This window comes from Macaca thibetana, chromosome 4 (assembly GCF_024542745.1).
Source record: "Macaca thibetana thibetana isolate TM-01 chromosome 4, ASM2454274v1, whole genome shotgun sequence".
NCBI classification, from domain to species: Eukaryota; Metazoa; Chordata; class Mammalia; order Primates; family Cercopithecidae; genus Macaca; species Macaca thibetana.
Window position 1 is genome coordinate 147,741,322 of NC_065581.1, and position 23,479 is coordinate 147,764,800.

Below are 23,479 nucleotides of genomic sequence, written 5' to 3' on the forward strand. Positions count from 1 at the left end.
AATGAAGCCTCCATAAAAACCTGAAAGGACAGGGTTAGGAGAGCTTCTGGATAGATGAACACATGGAGGTTCGTGGAGGGTGGTGCCCCCAGGGAAGGCATGGAGGCTTCATGTCCCTTACCCCAGTCCTTGTTCTGTGCATCTCTTTATCAGTATCCTTTGTAATATCCTTCATAATGAAATGGTAAATGTGCTTCCATGAGTTCTGTGAGCTGCTGCAGCAAACTAATTGAACCGAAAAAGGGAAATGTGGGAACCCCAACTTGAAGCCATTCAGTCAGGACTTCTGGAAGCATAAACTTGCAACTAGTGTCTGAAAAGAATGGGGCAGTCTTGTGGGACAGAGCCCTCAATCTGTGGGATCTGACAGTATCTCCAGGTAGATAGTGTCAAAATTGAATTGGAGGACACCCAACTGATGTCTGCTGCAAAATTGATTGCTTGTTTGTTGGTGGGGTGAAATCCCCCACACTCAGTCACAGAAGTTTCTGTGATGATTGTTGTGGAATGAGAGAATAGGAAAAACACTTTGAGGTTGTGGTTGTTTTCCCACTAATCCAAAGAAACCTTTCTGATAAATCTATTCCTGGGAGTGAGCTGAAATCATTGGAGTAGCTTTGGTTAAAGGTCTGGTACTGAGCATAGAATATATTTGATAGCAGAACAAAGACTATTGGAGTTAAACCTGATGGAATAATATTGGATGCTATATGCACTGCAATATAGATTTTGTTTTCAATTCTCAAAATGGGAGAAGAGTATTCTGAAAATGTGAAATAAGCTTGATGATCGCTCATAGTTATTAGCTGGGAATCGAAGGGTAACATTTTGTTAAATGTTTGAGAAGAGTGAGGGAAGTGAGATGTTAATTAGCTAATTTCATGACTGCTCGTAGAAGGGATAATACCTTAAAGATAATACCTTAAATTACAGTCAAAAGAGGAAATTAGGATATAATGTCACAGTAATCATTAGAACAAAGATACAGAGCTTCCAGAAGATTTAATTAAAAAGTACATTTCTAAAACCACCAAAGAGAGCAATGAAGACTTTACATGTGTGTTATGTTATATACAAACATAACATGGCAAATAGGATGAAAGGTTAAAAATAAGAGATCAGACAAAATTATACTGAGTAAATGCAAATAAAATGAAACTAGGAGTTGCAAACTTGATACCAGATAAGGTAGAACTCGTGCCAAAAAAGCATTTACTGTTGGGGAGAAAACTATTAACATAATGAGCTGCATTAAAATTGAGCACTCTGTTCATTGAAATACATATTTATAAAGTGAAAAGAAGCCACAGGATGGGAGAAGGTATTTGTAACTCATACCCAATAAAGGAGTTCATATTGATGCAGGATATTTTCTTGACCCCTTCACAGTACTCACGACAGGGGTGCCCTGTTTACTCAGCCCACCCCGCTCAACCCCTGGCAGGAGGGAGCACACAAACGAACGAGTGTGAGAACTGGCTGGTAGCTTTGGCACTGGCAGGAGCAAACTTGGTTCACTTGGGTCCGCTTCACTCCACCCCTCATGGGAGGGAGTGTGTAGGCAAGCAGATGTAGGAACTGGCCAGCTGCTTTAGCACCGGCAGGAACAAACTCCATGCAGGCCGTGTGGCAGCATCCAGGTCGGGGTGCCTGCGACCCAAGGCCCCAGAGGGCGTGTTACAAGGTTCTCTTAGCTCTGCTGGACAGAACTGTATTATCAGCTCACTGGGCCTTTTGCCTTTTGTGGGGCGACTGCCCTCCGCCAGTAAGGGCAGAGGGCCAGTGTGATAGCCTTTTTGGGTACCTGCACTTGGTGAGTCCCAAATTCTTGTCTGGTGCCCAAGAAGAATGAGGTAATGTGAATTCACGCTGAGAGCCACTTCCATTCACTCAATAAAATTCTCTGCATTGACCATCCTTCATCCATGAATTGGATCCTTCATCCTTCCTTCAGTTTGAATTCCATGGGACTGGGTCAGTTCTCTCTCTATATATAACTTGCCACATTTTTTAGTTGGTCTACATATGTGTATTTATCAACCCAGTGGATATGAAAGCTTGTCAAGGGCATAAATTATGATCTCTGATTTTTAAAAATATTATCTACAATTTTTTTTCTCATTGTGCTGGCATAGTTCTGGGCCCTTAGATGCTTAGCAAAATTATGTTGAGTTGAGTAGGAAACAAAGGCATGTCTTGATCTTTAATCTGCTAGCTAGCTGGGAAAACCAAAAACACAAGGGACACATCCTGTGCACAACTGTAAAACAATATATCAATTGTGCAAAAATGAAAACTTCAAACTAAATTGGTAGATGGTCCTAATGAGTTGCTCTGCTATGATAAAGCTGAAGACTTAACAGTTAACTCTGATCTTCAGGCTTACTGTAGTCTCAGAAGTTGATACCTTAGCACCTAAAATAACTTTGCTAGATAATGATTGGGATGATTTGGGCTAGTACTCGTTGGATTGAAGACAGAACACAACTCACTTACTGGCATCTTCTGTAATACTGTGAATGTTAGTGATCCACCACAGCACACGTTGTCTCTACCACATGGCGAACCACCTCATAGTTGTGTGTTTTCATAAGCTTTGAAGATAAAGGTGAAACAGTAAAAGTAAAGTAAAGTAAGCAAAGTAAAATGGAAGTAGCATTCTGTGTTATTAGAAAATACAGCTTATAGATTTCTCTTGCTACTGAAATATCTTGACTTATACTATTGAGTTTCTGTCAGTTTAGATGGATGTCTTGTATCTTAGATAATAGTATTCTAATGTTCATGTATTTATTTCAAAGGTAGTCTCTCTGTTGTCATTCTTGAATAACAATTATTAGTCAAAAGAAAGAAAATTAAGCATCCTTAATTTCTTTTACTGTTTTCTTTATAAGGCACAGTTGGTGGATCTGAAATCTGAACTGACAGAAACCCAAGCAGAGAAAGTTGTTTTGGAGAAAGAAGTACATGATCAGCTTTTACAGCTGCACTCTATTCAGCTTCAGCTTCATGCTAAAACTGGTCAAAGTGTTGACTCTGGTACCATTAAGGCAAAATTGGTAAGTAGTTTAGAGAGTGACATGCCCTTGCATGTATTTTACAGGGTGGAGAGGACAGTTTTGAATGAGACTTTTAAATTATCAAATGTATGTGCTCACTGTGGGAAATTTAGAAAATATAAGAAATATAAAGTTTATGATCATTATGATAATCTACAATCTCATCACCTATAAATAATCCGTGATATCAACAATCAACTGATAGAATTTTTCCTATTTAAAATACATGTATAAATATGTTTAAAAGATATTTGTGATTATAACATAGAAGATTTTTTTTTTTGCCCTACTGTATCAGTTGGATTAAATTCAGCTGCATATAACATAAATCCCAAGTAACATTGGGATTATTCTTGAACAGTGCTTATTTTTCTCTGAAATGTAGAGTTGATATGGCAGCTCCACAAATATTAGAGATCCAGATTCCTTCCATCACTGTGCTCTGCCATTTTTAGCTCATGGTTTCCATCCTCAGGATTTCTTCATGTCTGCATTTCAGGCAGGAAGAAGGGTTAATCTAAGGAAAGGGCAAAAAGATGCTTCTCTGTTGTGTTAGCCTTCTTTAAATAACTTATTATGAAATCTTTCTCAGTAATTTTTGCCAGCATTTCATTGACCATCCCCAGCTGCATGTCAGTCTTCTATTGGTCATATGGCCACTTACAGTAAAACTGGAGTCTGTTAATAAGGAAGAAATAAAAAATGGAATTGGGTACCAGCCAGTAGCACATTCTTTTCTTTTGCTCTTAATATATTGTAAGCATTTTTCCTGCCACTGTGTACCACATATGTTTTAAGTGTGTAAGAGATATCAGATATTTTGTTCGTATATGGAACACAGCAATAAATAAGACAGCTATTGCTTGGCAGAGGCAGGACATGAGATGATATTGATGATATGCTGAGAGTAATACATTTATAAGCTTTACTTGTTTTCAGTTAATTTCATTTGGTTAAGTAGTTCCTAATACTGATGTGTTAAAATTCATGAAAATAATTTTAAGTTAAACTCTTAAGTTTTCAAAGTCTGTGAATCTGTGTTAAAAGGGTTTTATTTAACTGAAATAAAAGCTCATAACTGCTTTTTCGAGCTATTTGACTTTAACATTCAAAAACAATCTAAATTTTCTCTAGAAAAGAATTTACGTGAAGTTTTAACATTAGAATTTGAAAGAGTATGGTGAAAAGAACACTGTACTAGTTATGCTGACTAATTTTGATAAAACAAAAAATTTTAATCTAATGCTATTACAGTTACTGTTGTTTATAGATTGCAAATATATTTGTTCTAATGAACTTTACCCAAATGATATTCAACATGTGGGGTTTTTCCTTATAATGATTATACCACTTAATAAAATCATTTGTTTGATCTTCTTCTAATTATAAAACTTTTTTCTTATATCTGAAGTCTGGCCCCTCTGTGGAGGAGCTGGTAAGTATATTGTTTCTGTTTTGCTTTAATATGTCACGCTGAAGTGTTCTTAGTGTTTTATTTGCATATTATATGTTGTCACTCATTGTATTTGAAAATAGCATTAATGATGGCAATTTTTTAAATGTTCCAGTACCTGAAAAGTTCAGTGGATGGCCCATTGCTCTTTTCTCACTGCATGTTGTTAAACATTTTTCTTTTATTAATGATTTATAGCCATTATTTGCAGAGCCTGACAATTTTTGACAATTTTTGAGCCTTGTAACTTGCTCACACCTCTACTTCAAAGAGCCATAGGTTTTCCCACTTCGGGTATTGAAGATATATCAAGCAGGCCTAGTTTTTAACCCCCTTAAGTTTCTATTTGAAATTATTTCCAGAAAAGAATGTGCATGTTGGTTTCTTCTTCATCTGCTGCATGTGTTATGGCTTTTCAAGAGTCTTGAGAATAATCGTGTGGCCTTTGAAACAATCGAATTTTGAAATGCTTTAGCAGAAGTTATTTTTGAAAATAACAATACATTTTTAATATTTTTCACATTATCCCAACCTAATCAAGTTCCAATTTGTCTTATGGCTTTACCCCTTTTGAAGATCCAATCTTTGGTATCTAAATGTAAAATGAACATCTTGGGTGTTACCTAGTAACAAACAGGTTAACTAAGAATCAAAAAAATTTTTTTTCTGGAAATCTAGAAATGGTTAACTTCAGTTTTCTTAGTCTTATTCTTGCTTACCTCTGTTAATTTGAGGCCTGAGAGTTTATCAGATTCATGAGGGATTTAAATCATTAAAACCCCAGTCGGTGGTAGCTTAGTACGTCTCCTACGTTTCATTAATGTAGTATAAATAACTCATTAAAGTAATTGAAAGTAGGTAATCGTCAACATAAAGTTTATTTAGCCCATAAACCAAAGAAGTCTTGATCTTCTAGGAATGCTTTTTTAAAAGTTGCATCAACTTTAAAATGTCATAAGAAAGATTTTTGTTCATATCTCCAAACTGGTTTCTTTTGAAACAGATACTTGCCCTTTTAGGACATAGGTTCTGAAATAAAGATTTTAATAATTCCAAAATTATGTTAAAAGGAGGATTCTAGATTGAGTTTTTCAAATCCTTTAAAACTAGTATCTAGAAATTATGTTCTAATCTTTTTTTCCCAGAAATTGAAAGAGTCTCCTAATCTTTCATATGTTTGTCATATATATAACAAATATTTTTAATCAAAGAAGTGACAAATATATCTAGCATTTGGTAGTTGTCGTTAGTTTTAGCTTGTATGTGTGTGTGTGTTTGTGTGTATGTATGTAAATTTTTTCTTTAGGATTATGGTATTTATTGACTAGTATTCAAATATATCTATTTTGATGTTGTCCAAAACAGTAGACCAAAGGAGACAAGTTAAATTAGTACCAAAATATATTCCATGAATTGCTGAAAATATGCTTAAATTTGTTTCTTAGCTTCTCAATATCCAGAATAAAAAGGGAAATAATTATGTAAAATAATCAGTGCATACAATAGAAACAATACTATTCATCATTTCCTCAAGAGAAACAATTTCTCTGGTGCTAAGGTAGGTTTTTATTTACATCCTCACAAAAGGGACATGGTGGTATAGGGAATAATGTCTTCCACATATCATGAACAAATGTAACCATGTTTTCATAGGATTTGTGGATTCTGTAAAAGCAGTTCTGCTCAGGATAAATGCAAGTTTTCAGTGTTTAGGTGATTTTTTTGACCTACAAATAACACTTAAAATGTCTGTTGGGGCCCTTATTTAACTCTCAAAAGGGTTTTATTTGGCCATATAGTTTTGTGTGTGTGTTTGAGTTTGAATTTGCCTGCCTATGGGCAGAATTTTTTGTACCTTCTGTTTTGTACTCTATTTTGTCTTGTACCTGCCTGTTTCTGCACTTGGATCCTGAAGGCATTTACATTTGCAACCCTTGATCTGTAGGAAAGATTATACTTTATGCTTTTAAGGTAAATTGAACATTATTTCTCATATATGAACTTCTGATAAAAATTTGATGGTGAAGATCTTGCGGTTAAAGTCTCTGGCTAACACCTTTATGTTCACATATATGGACTATCTACCAAGAGGAACGTAGGAGGCAAGTGAGGCCAGTGTTTTCCTCAGAAAAACGTTCTGCATTCACTCTTAACATACAGACAAATAGATGAACCGGATAACAAAGTTCAGTGGTAATCCACTCCATAGATGTGATTAATCTATAGAAACTTTGTAATGTGTAAATGTTTTAATGCAGTTGTTACTAGCAGTTTTTCATGACTATAAAATGTTTATTAGAAAACTAGTATATCCTCTAGTTTATTCCTTATAAGTTTCTTGTGGTCCTCTAAGATAAATTAGCTATAAAATGTATCTGTGTAACTGAATGATTCTGACTTTAAGACAGACATGCATAACTTTGCATGCAATTTCTGACAAGTCGACTTTATAGACTTGTTGCATTAAAGTTAATTAAATGTTTGGGAACAACCATCAGAATGATTATTTTTATATTAGTCTAGTTTTCTAAGTCAGTTTTAGAAGTAGATAGCAGATTTAACTACCCATTGAAGTCACTTTTACTAATATGTGATAACATGAGCTTAGAGTAGACTACTTTTCTTACTATCCTCCATATCAGGGTAACCCATGGCATGCAATTATTTTATCTAGAAGTAGTTCCAAGATGTTATGGTACTAGTTCAAAAGAACTAGATCCAGATCTTTGTGTTCCATTTTATAGAGATGATACATTGTTGAACTGTAGGCTTTTGTGCATTTTCAAGAACATGGTCTAGTGCTAAAGAGTTTTTATTTTCATTAAATTATATACTTTTAAAAATTACATAGGAAAGAGAGCTTGAGGCAAACAAAAAAGAAAAAATGAAAGAAGCGCAACTTGAAGCTGAAGTGAAATTGTTGAGAAAAGAGAATGAAGCCCTTCGTAGACATATAGCTGTTCTCCAGGCTGAAGTATATGGGGCGAGACTAGCTGCCAAGTACTTGGATAAGGAACTGGCAGGAAGGTGTGTAAAAAATGGGTATTATTGTACTCTTAAGTGACAAATTGGATATTTAATGAGGTTGACTCTTTTTCTTTTTTTATTTTTTTGAGATGGAGTCTTGCTCTGTTGCCCAGACTGGAGTGCAGTGGCATGATCTCGGCTCACTGCAACCTCTGCCTCCTAGGTTCAAGTGATTCTCCTGCCTCAGCCTCCCGAGCAGCTGGGATTACAGGTGCCTGCCACCACAGCCACCTAATTTTTGTATTTTTAGTAGAGATGGGGTTTCACCATGTTGGCCAGGCTAGTCTCAAACTCCTGACCTCATGATCCGTCTGTGTTGGCCTCCCAAAGTGCTGGGATCACAGGCGTGAGCCACTGCACCTGGCTGACTCTTTTTTCTTACAGTAAATGCAGCATTAATCTTTTCCCTCAGAATCGTTTTACAGTTGGTTTTAACTTACTGTTGTTAAATTAATACTGACAGCATTATGTATTGCAGATCTATTTATCCATACTAAATATGTTTAGTTTACACACATAAACACTGATAGTATCTTACTGTGAAATGCTAACAGCTCTATAGAGCAGCACTTTCCAACTATTTTGTGCCTTGAGACCAGTACAACCGATATTCACGTGCATAGCAGAACTTCCATAAGGAATTCTTTTTATGATCACTGAAACCCAGCCTTTCTTGCCCTTCAAAAAGACATGTTGGTATTTAGTTAATGACAGTGATTTTATCATAATCATACACAGAATTCTACTTGTATTTATTAAGTAAATTATTAACTCTGGTGACTTATTAGTACTGAATCATTTTGTGCATATTCTTTTAATGTCACATTAAAAACATGAAAGAAAAAATAATCTATATCATCTTGAAGTACACATTTTCTAGTAACTTTTTTTTTTTTTAATTTTGTGAGATGGGGTCTCACTCTGTCACTCAGGTTGGAGTGCAGTGGTGCAACGCTGGCTCACTGCATCGTCTACCTTTCAGGCTCAAGTGATCTTCCCACCTCAGCTTCCCAAGTAGCTGGGACCACAGGCATGCCACCAGGCCTGGTTAATTGTTTTTAAGGTTTTGCCATGTTGCCCTGGCTGGTTCTAGTAACTTTTAACCACATTTAAAATAATCATTTTGTGAAAAGAAACTCTAATTAGAAGAAATATTTTTGTACAATTAATCTCATCTAAAAGCTAACATTTAATGGTATCTGAGTTCAGTGACTTTGCCTGCAAGACGTAAAACAGATTGACATTAATCTCATCAATTGTTTTTTAGATTTATTTGAATTAAGTATATGACTAAAAGAGTTCACATTAATTCCTTTAAAAAAATTTTTTTTACTGGTTTTTCCCTTCAAGATACCTGTTCTTTTCAGAGTGTTCATATTTTTTTATACCTGAGAGACATCAAGAAGTTCCTGAGTATTAGTTTTATCACTAATTTGAGATTCATGCAAAAGCTACTTATGTTCAGTAATTTTTCTGAATTCTCACTATAGTGAACATAATGAAAAAATCAACTCAATGTACTCTTTTCCCAATATGAAGGGTCCAACAAATACAATTGCTAGGACGAGATATGAAGGGACCTGCTCATGATAAGCTTTGGAACCAGTTAGAAGCTGAAATACATTTGCATCGTCACAAAACTGTGATCAGAGCCTGCAGAGGACGTAATGACTTGAAACGACCAATGCAAGCACCACCAGGGCATGTATGTTTGCTTTGCTGCTGCTTCCCACTCAGCCTCTTCTTTCTTTCTTTAATCACAATTGCTTTCCATTCTTTCCTTTATTCTAGTACTGTTTGAAACCTTTATTTAAAAAGTAAAAATGGGATTCAACTTATTCAAAGTAGATAATGTTTCAACACCCATAGAAATTTTAGTAGTTCTTCACAGACTTACTAATGCTCTGAGAGTGATATTTTTGCAGACAGTGAACCATTGTTAGCAAATGCATATTGCTAGTATGTTGGATCATATTTCCAGTTTTTCCTGGATCATGATTGGGCATGCTTAAATTTGTTTTAATCTTAGCTTAGAGTGTGTGGTCATTTTGATAATTCAGCAAATATTTTGGGGTAGTTTTTTAAGGGAACTTTTCGTAACTGAATCCAAATGTAGATGCTGAACTAACATTTACACCTGTTTGGTCTTGGATTAAGATGGAATTTGAGATCTGTAGCCAGTTGTCTGCTTCTATAACCACCATTGTATAAAAGCTTCTATCTGGATAAATCTTTGTTGAATTTTATTATAACAGCTGCTTGATAATATAGACCTTAATATATGAAAGCGTGTCTCCCAAGGGTTCACATAGCTTAGTACCAAATAATGTATGGCGTTAAATAGTAAAATAGTTTGTTGCTTCTGCAAAGATTTTTATAAGAAGAATCGATATGCACATAGAGTTGGTGGAAGAGAAGTGGGGATAACAATAAGCACTTATGCCATTGTTTTCTCTAGGACACTGGTGGTCCCCATTAACCTCTAGGTCCAGTAGATTTGGCAAATGGAGTAACACGGTTAGGAGGAAGACAAAGTAGTTTGTATCAGATGTGTCTGAGTGATAAAAGCATGCTTGTGAAATTAGCTAAATATGAGGTTGGGTTTTAGGTAGTGGCTGGATTATAGAAATTATTTTATACTAAATAGAGGAATTTTAACTTTAACCTGATAATCATGGAAGTTTTAAATAAAATGGCAGACTTCATAAAATTTACATTTTTTAATAGTTATTTTGGTATAGTGAAGAGGACCAAGTTGGAGTCAAGGACATAGAAAGATACTATGGTCATCTAAGGAGAAAGTGATGAGGACAGGAGAAGTGGCATTTGAGAAGAAGGACAGATTTGATAGGATTATAATCAGAAGGGCTTGATTGGTGACTAACTGCTTTTGGTTAAATAGTGAAAAAGAAGAATCTGGACTTTTAGTTTGAGCAACTGAGTGAGATCTGGCCTTCAATGATAAGGGAAATAGAAGAAAAGGTAGGATTTGGGGAAAAGATGATGAGATCAGTTTTAGACAAGTAGTGTTTGAGGTGACAATGGGATGTCCAAGATACATCCAATTGGATATATGACTCTGGATTTCAGGAGAGAAATCTGATTTGAAGAAATATTAGGGAAACTGTCCATCTATTATACTTGAAATCTTGGAACTGATTAAGTCAGTTCCAAGTATATATGTATATATAAAGTATATGGGTAGTAAAAAGAATAGGAGGCCAAGGATAGAAACTTACGGAGTGGGAGAAGGAAAAGGATCACTAAAGGAAGGAGCCTGGGATAGAGCTGTCAGATACAGGACATCTAGGAAAGTAGTGTAATAAAAACCAACGGAAAGAGTGGGTTTCAAGGAGGGGTTGGTGAACAGTATCAACTTTCTGCAAGTTTGAAGTAGGGTAGTGACAAAGTGTTCATTGTGTGTAACAATATTGATTACTAGTGAGCACAGAAAAGAAAATTCCAGTTGTGCATGTAGGGGCAAAACTCTAATTATGGAGCTCAGAGGACTGAATCTGAGTGGCAAGGAAGTAGATATGATGAGGATGAACTTCATGTGGAGGTTAAGGAAAGGGAGAGGATGATAGTTGCTAAGGAAGATAGTGAAGGTTTGAAAGGTTTTTTTGTTTTGTTTTGCGTTTGCACATGATCAGTATTTTAAAACTGGAAAAGGCTTGTAATTCATTTATCTGCTGAGTAGGAAAACAGCTTAGTAGAGACAGAAAGAGTAAGGGTACCAGAGAAAGAATTATTGTGGATCAAGGCCCTTTATTTAAGAGGTAGACTCCAGAGCACCAAGGAATGTGTAAGTAATTTGGTCCAATTGGAAATTTGTTTTTCAACTCTACGACTCAGCTAAAATCAATGTATACCTTAAAGACATCCAGTGAAGATAGACAGTCACTTTTATTTTTTGAGGATATTTGTTCCTCAATTAATTCCTGGAAATAATTTCTTTTATAATGTCCTACAATTTAAAAATAAATGTATCAATATTTTAAATATTATTGGCAAAAATGTGAGAATGTCATCTATACATTTTGCATCAATAGAATAGCTATTTTCATTTTTCCATTTTATCTGTTACTTTCTTAACCATATACTGTTTATCCATTCCAGGAAGTTAATACAGATTTGTAAAAGCAAGTTATATAGTATGAGTTTACTCTATTTGGTATGCTATTTCAATGATACTAATTTTTCTTCTTTTTTCCTCCCAATTAGGATCAAGATTCCCTAAAGAAAAGCCAAGGTGTTGGTCCAATTAGAAAAGTTCTCCTCCTTAAGGAAGATCACGAAGGCCTTGGCATTTCAATTACAGTAAGAAGTAGTGCTTCCGGTCTCCTTTTCTACAGTTATCTAGTATAATCATATTCCTTTGTTGGACATCACTGGGGAACAGAATATTCTGGATATATTTTTTAAATAACTATAATGTATCCCCATGGGGATAAATGTTTGCTTTTGTGTAAACATTTTTTTAAGAAATAAATCTTCCTAGCAGCTATTAAGTATACCTTTAGTAAGCATAGTTTAACATTTTTATTATGACTCACTTAATAGTTCTGTGCCATATAGTGTGATGCCTCTAAGAGCCCTTGGGAATAGATATGGTTGTTTTCGTCTAGGTTAAATGGCTTCAGATTGTGTTGTTCTCTCTCCAAGTATGTATATCTTTCTCTTGTCTCATTTATTAGCTGTCAGATTTCACTGGCTCTGGGGTCCATATATTATATATTCTTTTTTTAAATTCAATGCCTTTAGGAGTCATTTTGTTGTAGTCTCAGTGCTTTAATGAACAAGGTGACTTTAATTTTCATTTGGTAATACTTAGGCACTGAGCAAGTTCATTTGTTTTTTTAGTATTGCTTGATGTAGAAATGTTTCTTATAATAAAAAGCTCATCTAATCTGTATTTCTTGAATACTTACCTTTTTTAATGTGCTGCCTTCAAAGAGTATACATTTTAGCAGTACAAATAAGACACACACCCACACACACACACACACACACACAACGATACAAGCTAGAGAGTGATAGGTACCAAATACTGCACTTTTTTCAATTCTACATTGCATATATTTTCATATTTTAACTTCTCTGAAATTGTGGCACCTAAAATAATTGGTCTTGTCATTTGTAGTGATTTAGACTTGATAAAATGGAATGGTGCTATGGAGTACTAACACATAAGTTTTTTTTTTTTTTAATTTAAGAATTTAGCCAATTTACTGTTCAATACTCTTTGATAATTTTTACCATTACTTAAGTAGCAAATGAAATTTTACCCAGCATTTATAGAGACAGCATAGGTGCTTAATGAAAGATATTTTTAAGAAAATATTTTATCTCTAGATTAATCGGTAACTGTACTTTACAAAGAATAATTTACTGCCCTTTGTTATTGTTGTTAGGGTGGGAAAGAACATGGTGTTCCAATCCTCATCTCTGAGATCCATCCGGGTCAACCTGCTGATAGATGTGGAGGGCTGCACGTTGGGGATGCTATTTTGGCAGTCAATGGAGTTAACCTAAGGGACACAAAGCATAAAGAAGCTGTAACCATTCTTTCTCAGCAGGTAAATTCCCTTCACATAATTAGAACTGTATCTTTCTCTTTTTTTTGTTTTTTGTTTTTTTTGAGACGGAGTCTCGCTCTGTCGCCCAGGCTGGAGTGCAGTGGCCGGATCTCAGCTCACTGCAAGCTCCGCCTCCCGGGTTCACGCCATTCTCCGGCCTCAGCCTCCCGAGTAGCTGGGACTACAGGCACCCGCCACCTCGCCCGGCTAGTTTTTTGTATTTCTTAATAGAGACGGGGTTTCACCTTGTTAGCCAGGATGGTTTCGATCTCCTGACCTCGTGATCCGCCCGTCTCGGCCTCCCAAAGTGCTGGGATTACAGGCTTGAGCCACCGCGCCCGGCCAACTGTATCTTTCAATTGGTTATGAATCTATTGAACACTGCATACTTCCCTACAGAGTTTCTAAAGTAGTAAAGTGTTTATACATAGATCTTGTTTCCTTTGATTTAATGCTTTTGTAGATGACACTCAGTCAAATGTACTGAAAATGGACCATTCCATTTTGTTTACTTCATAACTTTGAGCAAGTTACTTAAGTCCTCTGTCCCTCAGTGTCCTCACCTGTGTGGAAGGGATTAAAAGAAAGCTGTGAGGATTAAGTATGTTAATACATATAAAGTACTCAGAACAGGACCTGAGACTGAAAAAATAACTTCCTTAATGCCTAAAACACTATATGTAAGGTATTACAGAAAAGACAGTGCTAGAAGCAGATTGATTTTAGTCATAGAATATTAAAATTGAAATCACACATAGAAACTATCTAGCCCAAAACTCTTAAAATGAGTAAACTAAAGTTCTTAGAGATGAAAGGATTTACTCAAAGTTGCCGAGCAAATAAATTAGAGAATTGAGATTCATATTCAGGAGTCATATTTGTCATACAGTTGTACTTAAAATGTTGTTTTATTTTGTTTATTTCTTTCAAGAATAGAGTTGAGGGAATTAGAGGCATTGGTAGTACATTGAGATGTTTCTTGGATTATCAGTGTGGTATGCGTCCGTAGAATTGAATCTCAGAGTCGAAAGTGAATATAGTTCATTGGTTCAATTCTATATGATGCATAAATCTTTGCAACATCACTACTTCAATAATTATATTAAAGGGAAGACTTGCTGATATCAAACAGTCCGTTCCATTGTTATACAGTACTGATTTTTAGAAAGCTTTTTCTCATATTAAGCCTGAAATCTGTGTCTCCATGACAGCTACTCACAGATCTAATTCTGTCATTTAAAACTTTGCTGAAGACCACTGCATCATCTGTCTCTTTCTGCAAAATGGCATTTTTAAAGCATTATCTGACAAGAGAGATCTAAGAATGCTATGCTATTCTCTTAAGTTAGTGTTTTATCAACCCATCTTGACTGTCATCCAGTAGTAAAAGAGTGGGATAACTGGTGAAGGAGCTACCAATGGGCAGTCATAAGTTTTAAGAAAATGCTAACTAAGCACATATTAAAATTCTGATGTATAACCTTAAACTGCTTGGAAAGAAGAGCACCAATGAGTCTAACTTAGTGAGTAGCAATCAAAAATGGCATGTTTTCTTTTGAGCAAAGGCAAACCATAATTTTCAGAGTTGCCAACACCACACTTATATGTAGTGGTTGGAGTCTCTTATTAAATGACAATTATAACTTGGAATTTTTTTTTTCTTGTTTTTTTTTTGAGCCAGGGTCTCACTCTGTCACCCAGGCTGGAGTGCAGTGGCACAATCACAGATCACTGCAGCCTCAATCTCCCAGGCTCAAACAGATCCTCCAACCTCAGCCCCCCAAGTAGCTAAGACTACAGGTGCACACCACCATGGCCAACTAATTTTTTTTTTTTTTTTTTTTTGTAGAGATGGGTTTTGCCATGTTGCCCAGGCTGGTCTCGAATTCCTGAGCTCAAGCAATCCACCTGCCTCAGCCTCCCAAAGTGCTGGGATTACAGGTGTAAGTCACCGTGCCTGGCATGATCTGTAACTTTTTACTTGAATGTGTCATTGTTAAAGAATGGCACTACAACTATTACACAGTTAATCTAGCATAATATAAAGATCAAGGACTTCAGAGTCAAACTTTTATTTTTCTTTATTCTTGTTCATTATGTAGGGAAAGTTATCTCCTTTCTCCAGGACTCATTCAGGTTTCTCGTTCATGTTAAAAGACACTATAGTAGGATTATTCTGCGGATTGAAGGCTATAATTTATAGTAAACATATATAGTAATTACTATTAGTATGAGACAGAATACTTTGATTAACACTATGTCTGCGTCTGGTACTCAGTGTAAGTTCTTACTCAAGACCTATTGAATAAGAAACAAAAAATCATTTTGTAGGAGTTTCTTGAATTAGTTAAGGAAAGGTTTGTATGATGTCCTTATGGCAGTGTACAAAATCATTTTGTAGGGGTTTCTTGAATTAGTTAAGGAAAGGTTTGTATGATATCCTTATTTAATATCTGACTATTTAGATGTATTTGCTGAATTGCTGTGTGCAGTACAAAATAGCAAATAATTTTGAATACTTGTTCCAAAATTCTATAAATTTAATAATTAAGCATCCTTTCAAATTTTAGATCTATTAGCAAAAAGATTATGGTCAGTAGAAAGAGCTACTATAATGTTTAAAGGAACTATAGAGAGAATTCATGAGGCTGATCTAGACATGATGGCCTCACTACCTGTTTAGATTCTAGAACTTTATTATTTGTTTTCTGGAAAGGAGCTATCTCTTAGATCTCTCCACCCTTACTAAGCCTTCCCACAAAGAATTTGGAAATCCTTTTAAAATTACAATTACAATAACTTGACTTTCTCATTTTCATTTCATTTAGAGAGGAGAGATTGAATTTGAAGTAGTTTATGTGGCTCCTGAAGTAGATTCTGATGATGAAAACGTAGAGTATGAAGATGAGAGTGGACATCGTTACCGTTTGTACCTTGATGAGTTAGAAGGAGGTGGTAACCCTGGTGCTAGTTGCAAAGACACAAGTGGGGAAATCAAAGTATTACAAGGTAAAAATCACTCTAAAAATTATTATTAACATATTCATTATTATTAAACTATTATTAAATGTTTAAATGTTGAAAAATGTGAAGGCCTCAGAATTTCTTCAGTAAAACTGTTTTAACTGTGAGGAAATCAAAGGAATGAAGCGCTTTCCCTTGTTTATTGTTTTATTGTACATTATGCGAACAGTTTATTTACCACATATGTTCTTCTATATTCATCTTGGACTGTTAAGACAAGTACATTACCAGTTACTCTACTGCAAGTGATCCTTGAAAAATAAATAAAATTTTTTCTAGACTCTGAAACAAATACCAATATACTATTTTGAGTAGATCTATCTTGTAGACTACATTGTCTCTCTGTCATGATGCAAATTCATCTCTCATAATACAATGAATTTTAAGCTAATTATGAATAAGTATGAAGTATACTGTCATCTTATGATTGCTATTAGAATCAACTTATATTATCTTGGGGATGTTTGGTTTAGTTCCTTTGCTATCATTTACACATATTATAAGGAAAAACTCTAGCACTTCCTTTTACATAGAGTAGTGGTCCTCAAATTGTGATCTGTGGATCTCTGAGGGTCTCTGAGATATTTTAGCAGAGTTCATGAGGTCAAAGCATTTCGTAATAATACTAAGACATCATTTGTCTTTTTTTGCTGTGTTGATATTTGCATTGATGGTATTGGGTTGGTGCAAAAGCAATTGGGGTAAAACTGCCTTAGCACTAATCAAGGCAGTGTTGCTAATACTAGTAACTGTACTAGTAATCTTTGTTTTCTTCCTTGGCATCCATTCATAGTAAAAGAAGGAGAAGAAGATACCAATTTTGCTTAAAAATACCTTTGATGAAATGGCAATAACAGTTAATTTTTAAATATTGACCTTTGAGTACATGTCTTTTTAATATTCTTTGTGATGAGATGGGAAGTATGCATAAATACTTATTCTGCATACTGAACAAAGATGCTGTTCTCAAGGGAAAGTACATAAGTGACTGAACTAGCCATTATTCTTCATGGAAGACAATTTTTACTTGAAAGAATCACTTGAAAAGTATGACTTTTCGGACTATTTGGAAGCCATTTTCTTAAAAATGAACAAAGTCCATCATTTCAAGAAAGACAACTGATAATATTTATTGCCAATGATAAAATATGAGCTCTCAAGTAAAAGTTAGAACTTTGTGAAACATGCACTGATCACCATGAGCTTGACAGCTTCCTAACACTTAGGAGCTTTTCGGATGAGATTGATGATGATATTAATGAATGTGATTTTTTTGGTACAGTAAAGTGAAGTGTGTCAACTTTTGGAATTGCTACATAACTTCATGGTCCAATATTTTCAAATCACCAGTAAATGATATTATAAAATTCTGCATGGGCAAAAGATCAATTCAGAATGCAAGATAGGCAAATGGATTTTAATATAACAGTGTGAAAAGTTCACTGATAAGGTTTCAAATTCCACATTGTCAAATTTTGTATAATATCAGAGAGTAATACTGACAGTTATCTGAAAAGGCTATTAAAATACTCTTCCATTTCGCAACTACATATCTGTGTGAGGTTGAACTTTCTTCATATATTTGTAACAGATTGAATGGAAGTGGATGTATGAGAATACAGCTATCATCTATAAAGCCATTGAAGAGATTTGTAAAATTGTAAAATAATGCTACTCTTCTAACTAGATTTTTTTTTGTTTGGAACATAGAGTTATTTGTCATTAGACAAAGGTTATTTATATTAACATTCTGGATTATTGTAATTTTTAACAAATACATGAATTTTTTTTAGATTTTTCAGTTTTACTTACTAATATGGGAAACATCAGTGACTATAATCCACATAAACAGAAGCTTCTTGGAGTCCTCAATGCTTAGTATAAAGACCTCCTGAGACAAAAATGTTGAACTCCTGGCATGGAGTTTTATGGTGAACTGATAAACTGTTACACTTCTGATAAAGTTGTGTGTTGTCAACTGTCTGCACAAAGATAGCAGTAGCAGTTATTGTTTTCACTGTGCATCTTGAACAAAACTATTGTGGCAATATGTCAAAGACTTATACTGTTGGGCTGCTCTCCAGATGGTTTCATTGTGTTTCACCCTTTTTGTTGTTTTCTGTCAGGATTAGAAGGCTTGTCTCTTCCTTTTTTTGTAACTGAGGCTAAAGGCTTCTCTGTCACTTATGCAAATTGCAGAAACTTAAAATGTGACTCAGATACCTAAAAATTTGTGTGTATGTATCACGTTTAACTGACTTACTTAAAAACTGTATCTATTGGTTATTGTTTCACACATGTCTATACTTTATAGCTCAGTAAATAGGTGATATAGTCAACACTCATTTATTTATAAGCCTATTATGTATTTTATAGATTACCAGAATTCATTTTAAATCTTAGCTAGACATCATCTTGCCAACAAATTACATTTTAAGCAATTAACTAATATATGCCTTAATTAAGTGAAGTTAATGTAATATGAAAGTAACAATGTAAAATAAAAATATAATTCACAGTTCAGTAGATATTTATATAAGTAGAATTGACTGAATTTTACAATTATATGTATTATTCTAAGTCTTATAAACAACTTGATAGGGGCCAGGAATGGTGGCTCATGCCTGTAACCCTCGTACTTTGGGAGGCCAAGGCAGGAGGATCGCTTGAGGCCAGGAGTTACCAACCTGGGCAACATAGTGAACCCTGTCTCTTCAAAACATTTTTTAAAATATAGCTGGACATGGTGGCACATGCTTGTAGCCCCAGCTACTCAGGAAGCTGAGGTGGGAGGATTGCTTGAGCCCAGGAGGTCAAGGCAGCTCTGCAATCCAGCCTGGGCAATAGAGTGAGACCCTGTCTCAAAAAAGAAAAAAAGGAAAAGAAAACTTGATTAGGAAACTTAATACAATTTTTAGATAAGCCCAATATAGTATTTTTAAATTTGTACAGTATCTGATACCTGCCATAAGGGAGAAGAAGGAAGAATTCCTGTTAGGAATTGCTGATTTGATTAATATAAGGCATTATTTTTGCCTCAGATTACTACTGTTAATTACAGTGGGCATTCCTTTGTTTTTCATGCAATGAAATTATACAACTAACTTTTTTTTTTTAATTGAGACTGAATCCTTAGGAATAACCCTTTGATTTTCAAGAACTACCGAATAATTGTATGAAGGGGTGGTTTGTTTTTTAAAACCTCAAGTTGGAATTTTTATGAGGTCACTGTGTAATTTGAAGGATTGTATGAAATGGTTATGATATAAATTCCTTTTAAGGATTGGTAAATAGAATGAATTATTTTTTTATTTTTATTTTTTAAATTTCACTCTGTCGTCCAGGCTGGAGTGCAGTGGTGCGATCTCAGCTCACTGCAACCTCCACTTCCTGGCTTCAAGTGATTCTCCCACCTCAGTCTCCCAGATAGCTGGGATTACAGGCATGTGCCACCATACCCGGCTAATTTTTGTATTTTTAGTAGAGACGGGGTTTCACCACATTGGCCAGGCTGGTCTCAACCCCTAACCTCAGGTTATCCACCCACCTTGGCCTCTCAAGTTGCTGGGATTACAGGCATGAGCCACCACACCTGGCCAAAACTAACTTTTTAAACCAGAAAGTATCTGCTTTTTTTTTCTCCTTTCTTTCAGGATTTAATAAGAAGGCAGTAACTGACACACATGAAAATGGAGACCTGGGCACTGCAAGTGAAACTCCGCTAGATGACAGTGCTTCAAAATTAGACGATCTGCACACTCTGTATCATAAAAAATCTTATTAAATTGACCATATCTCCAGACAAGATTGTTAATCAGACTGTTCTGAATTTGGGGCACTGGGGAAGATGGTGACAAAGACTACAAAATCAGAGGAGGCTGTTTGTTGCCTAAATGAAAGGCGGGTACCTCAGGGCTTCATGTGAACAATTCTAAATGCATAAAACACACTGTTTTCTGTGGTAGACCATGATTAGCTATTGCATGTAAAGCAATTTTGATTTTCTTGAACATGTAAGCACCAAAGCATGTGTTCCCAAAGGGGTATTACTGGGCTGTTAAGTACCAAATGAAACCCTACTGTTTTATTTGGTTTGTTTTCCCTTTAGAAGGAGGACAGTGCTAACTGAAATTTTATAAGAAATACCCTTACAGAGAGTAAGTGAATTCATATTTTATATTCTAGAATGTTAACCGTGGTGTTTCAGAAGACAGAGCTTGACTCAATGAATTGTGGAAATATAGGCTTGACTTAATTTTTGAAACTGAAAGAAAGGCTTTAGACTTCAAAAAAATTTATTGTGCATCCTGAAATCTAAACCAATTATTAATGATCATTTATTGTAATGAGTTTGCATTTCAGCTTTATTCAATGCAGTACGAAATAGTTTTCTTTAAGCAGTCCTTTATCAATCAATGCTGCACTAGAAATAGATTCTCAAAAGTTACTAAACATTTTACTTTTTTTGGTTTTTAAAAGAAATGCAGATGAGTGTAAAACATTTGTTCTCAATTATGTTGATCTGTGTGCACGGTACTGGAGCGTTTACCCATTCATGTTAGCTTGTTTTCTGGGATCCACAAAAGACAGTTTTATACATTTTGAGTTGTTCATAAAGTTTGTCTTGTGATAGTCCTGGCACTTAAAGATAAATGTTTCTGGTAGTAAAAGTTCAGATTTATTACTGTGTCACGAAACACAGTATATTCAAATCAAATGGCAGTTTTCTTTCTAAGTAAATGATTTCCAATCATCTAAAAGGTGTGCAAGAAGAGATAAAGACATTTTGATACAGTAATTGTTTTGGTTGGGTTTTCATGTCAGTTTATGTTTGACTAAAACTCTCTTCACATGCAGGTTTATAAATTTGTTAGGTCTCTTGTCCTATGATTAAACATGGAGTGCTTCCTCTCTGATTTAATATTTTGCAGGTCATTGTAACCTGCTAGGCAAAGTCAAAACATTGCATTAAAGAGGTGATAGTTTTGCTAATATCACTGTTTTAAAGGATATACAGTTAAGGGAATATTAAGTGGGAGAAAGCCTATAAGGCTTTTAGAATATTATCAGTATCTTCATTTCTGGTATTCAGATGTTATGTGATAAAACACATTTTTTTTTTGTCTTTCCCAGATACACTATATATTTGTTCAAGGGTAAATCTATAAAATATATATACTTTATTTTGTTGTTTTGCTATTTATAAATTTAATGTTTTAACTGTTGCTCTTTTATGGTTTGTTTTGGGTGGTGGTGTTCATCTGTATATCACCATGTTAATTTGTAATAGAAGTGCACTTCATAGTATATATTGTTACTGATATTAAAATACTTTATAGCATTTGCCTCTGAGCAAAAGCTAGTATTTAATTGTACAAATGAATAAGCAAGTTACATGTTATTGTTTGCTCTTGAAAGGGTAGGCCTCTTAAAAGGAAACAATACAACTTGTTTTTTCCTTATCCCCTATGCCAAACACATACCTTCCATGCATGACATGAGATCTGCAAACTGAATTTTAGCCACTGTATTTATTTAGTCAAAAAAATTGTCCATTGTAGCAGACCTGAAAACCTTTTTGCTGTGACATGGAACCATGTTATTCTTATCTTCTAAAAACACAGCCTGGGATGGAACGACCATGGCATTTTTTTCAGAGAACATCCTTTATCTGCTATGACTGAATCCTTAGGAAATAACCCTTTGATTTTCAAGAACTACCGAATAAGTGTATGAAGAGGTTGTTTGTTTTTAAAACCTCAAGTTGGAATTTTTATGAGGTCACTGTGTAATTTGAAGGATTGTATGAGATGGTTATGATACAAATTCCTTTTAAGGACTGATAAATAGAATGAAAAGTTTCCAGGTAGTTTAAAACTCCACAGGTCAGTTTCCTTTTCATTCCTGCTTCACTGTGGTTTGTAAGCCTACGGGAGAGCACCATTGCTCAGATGCTGCTGTGAGCTTCCTGTCAGGTGTTAGAAAGTAACTAGTTAAAAGATCATTTTAGAATATATGGTTTTTGGGGATGAACTAAGAATTAGTTATTAGTTCCAAAGGACTGAGAACCAATTTTAATATTTTCACATTTATAGGAAAGAAATTCATATGTCCCTGAAACTTCTAAGACAAAACCAAACAAGGAGGGAACTGTTGCAAAGCCATTTCATCGAGAAAGGGACAGAAGGAGAAATACACACATGTATACACAAACAGAATGGTTGAGAAAACGTTTTAATAGAATGTGAGGGTTGTATGTATGTGTGTATATATTTACACTTAACCTCTAAAATTCTCTTTTACAGTACCTCAGTTATGAATATAATGGAAAAGCAGCATTTTGGCAGTGAGACTATTGTTAAAATAAATTTGAGAAAGATGAAAATTTTGTGAGTCTTGATAATTACAAGTCAACAGCTTTCGAAAGTTAGCACAACTTGTCTGTGGTGCTGTTTTTTTTTCCCCACCACAGTGGACTTATTCTGTTTTCATGTTTAGAAACAAAAAGGTTTCATGTGATTCATGTGTAAGATGCACAGTATTTGACATCCTAATTATGTAATCCCTATTCCATCTATCCAGTCTTACACTTATAGTTGGCCTCAAATCTATTGCATTTATGATAATGTATTATATCTAGTTGAGTTTAATATTTTTTTATTAGCTTGTAAATAAAGATGGCATCTTCTACATTAAAATGATATTGATCTCATTTTTTAAAATAAACATTTTGTTTCCTCGACATTAAATATTTTGGCTTATTATTTATTTATAGTAGCTTCTATTATTTGTACCAACATGTCATAAAGTCTGTGCAAAGGACTTGGCTTAATTTTGTGTTATAATATTGTGTTATAAATATTGAGGAAAACATTGATAAAAGTTAGAAAATCCTGTTTTTAAGATACTATTTAAAAGGATATTCTTCCATTTTGACATCTAAGTATATATAATTTAGAAGTTCCTAAGTTATATGTAAAATAATTTTTGGAAAATACTTGTAAATGAATTACTTGAGTTATAAACATTTAGAAATGTTATGAATATTAGAAATACATTTTTGTCACTGACTAATCTTGATTCAGTGCTAATACATATATGCTTTCTGTGTGTTGATTTAAGCTCCCAATTCACCAAGTGATTTGAAAAGATGCCTTTTCCCCAGAATATAACCCCATAGGATATTGGTCAATTTATGAATTTTTTGGTCAGTTTATGAAATTTTAAAGAGAACTTGCATTTTCATTGTTAGTGTTTTATTTTAGGTGGTTTTATAACTGTAATGTTAAAAAAAAAAACAACAACTTTAAAAGTATTGCAAATTACCATGCGCTGTT

General features: G+C 34.6%; 1 protein-coding gene across 2 annotated transcripts in view; it reads left to right on the forward strand.

Moving 5' to 3' along the window:
* GOPC (golgi associated PDZ and coiled-coil motif containing) overlaps positions 1-22,891 on the forward strand; it is a 41,659-nt gene extending 18,768 nt beyond the window's left edge. The window contains exons 2-9 of one of the 2 annotated variants that reach the window (XM_050786546.1): positions 2,895-3,059; positions 4,471-4,494; positions 7,364-7,539; positions 9,079-9,244; positions 11,764-11,859; positions 12,954-13,118; positions 15,947-16,127; positions 19,796-22,891. In XM_050786546.1, the coding sequence (XP_050642503.1) occupies positions 2,895-3,059; positions 4,471-4,494; positions 7,364-7,539; positions 9,079-9,244; positions 11,764-11,859; positions 12,954-13,118; positions 15,947-16,127; positions 19,796-19,926 (1,104 nt within the window). In that variant the 3' untranslated portion in view covers positions 19,927-22,891. The remainder of the gene's footprint in view (positions 1-2,894; positions 3,060-4,470; positions 4,495-7,363; positions 7,540-9,078; positions 9,245-11,763; positions 11,860-12,953; positions 13,119-15,946; positions 16,128-19,795) is intronic. The other variant, XM_050786547.1, reaches the window with a different exon arrangement.
* Positions 22,892-23,479: the final 588 nt, after the last annotated feature.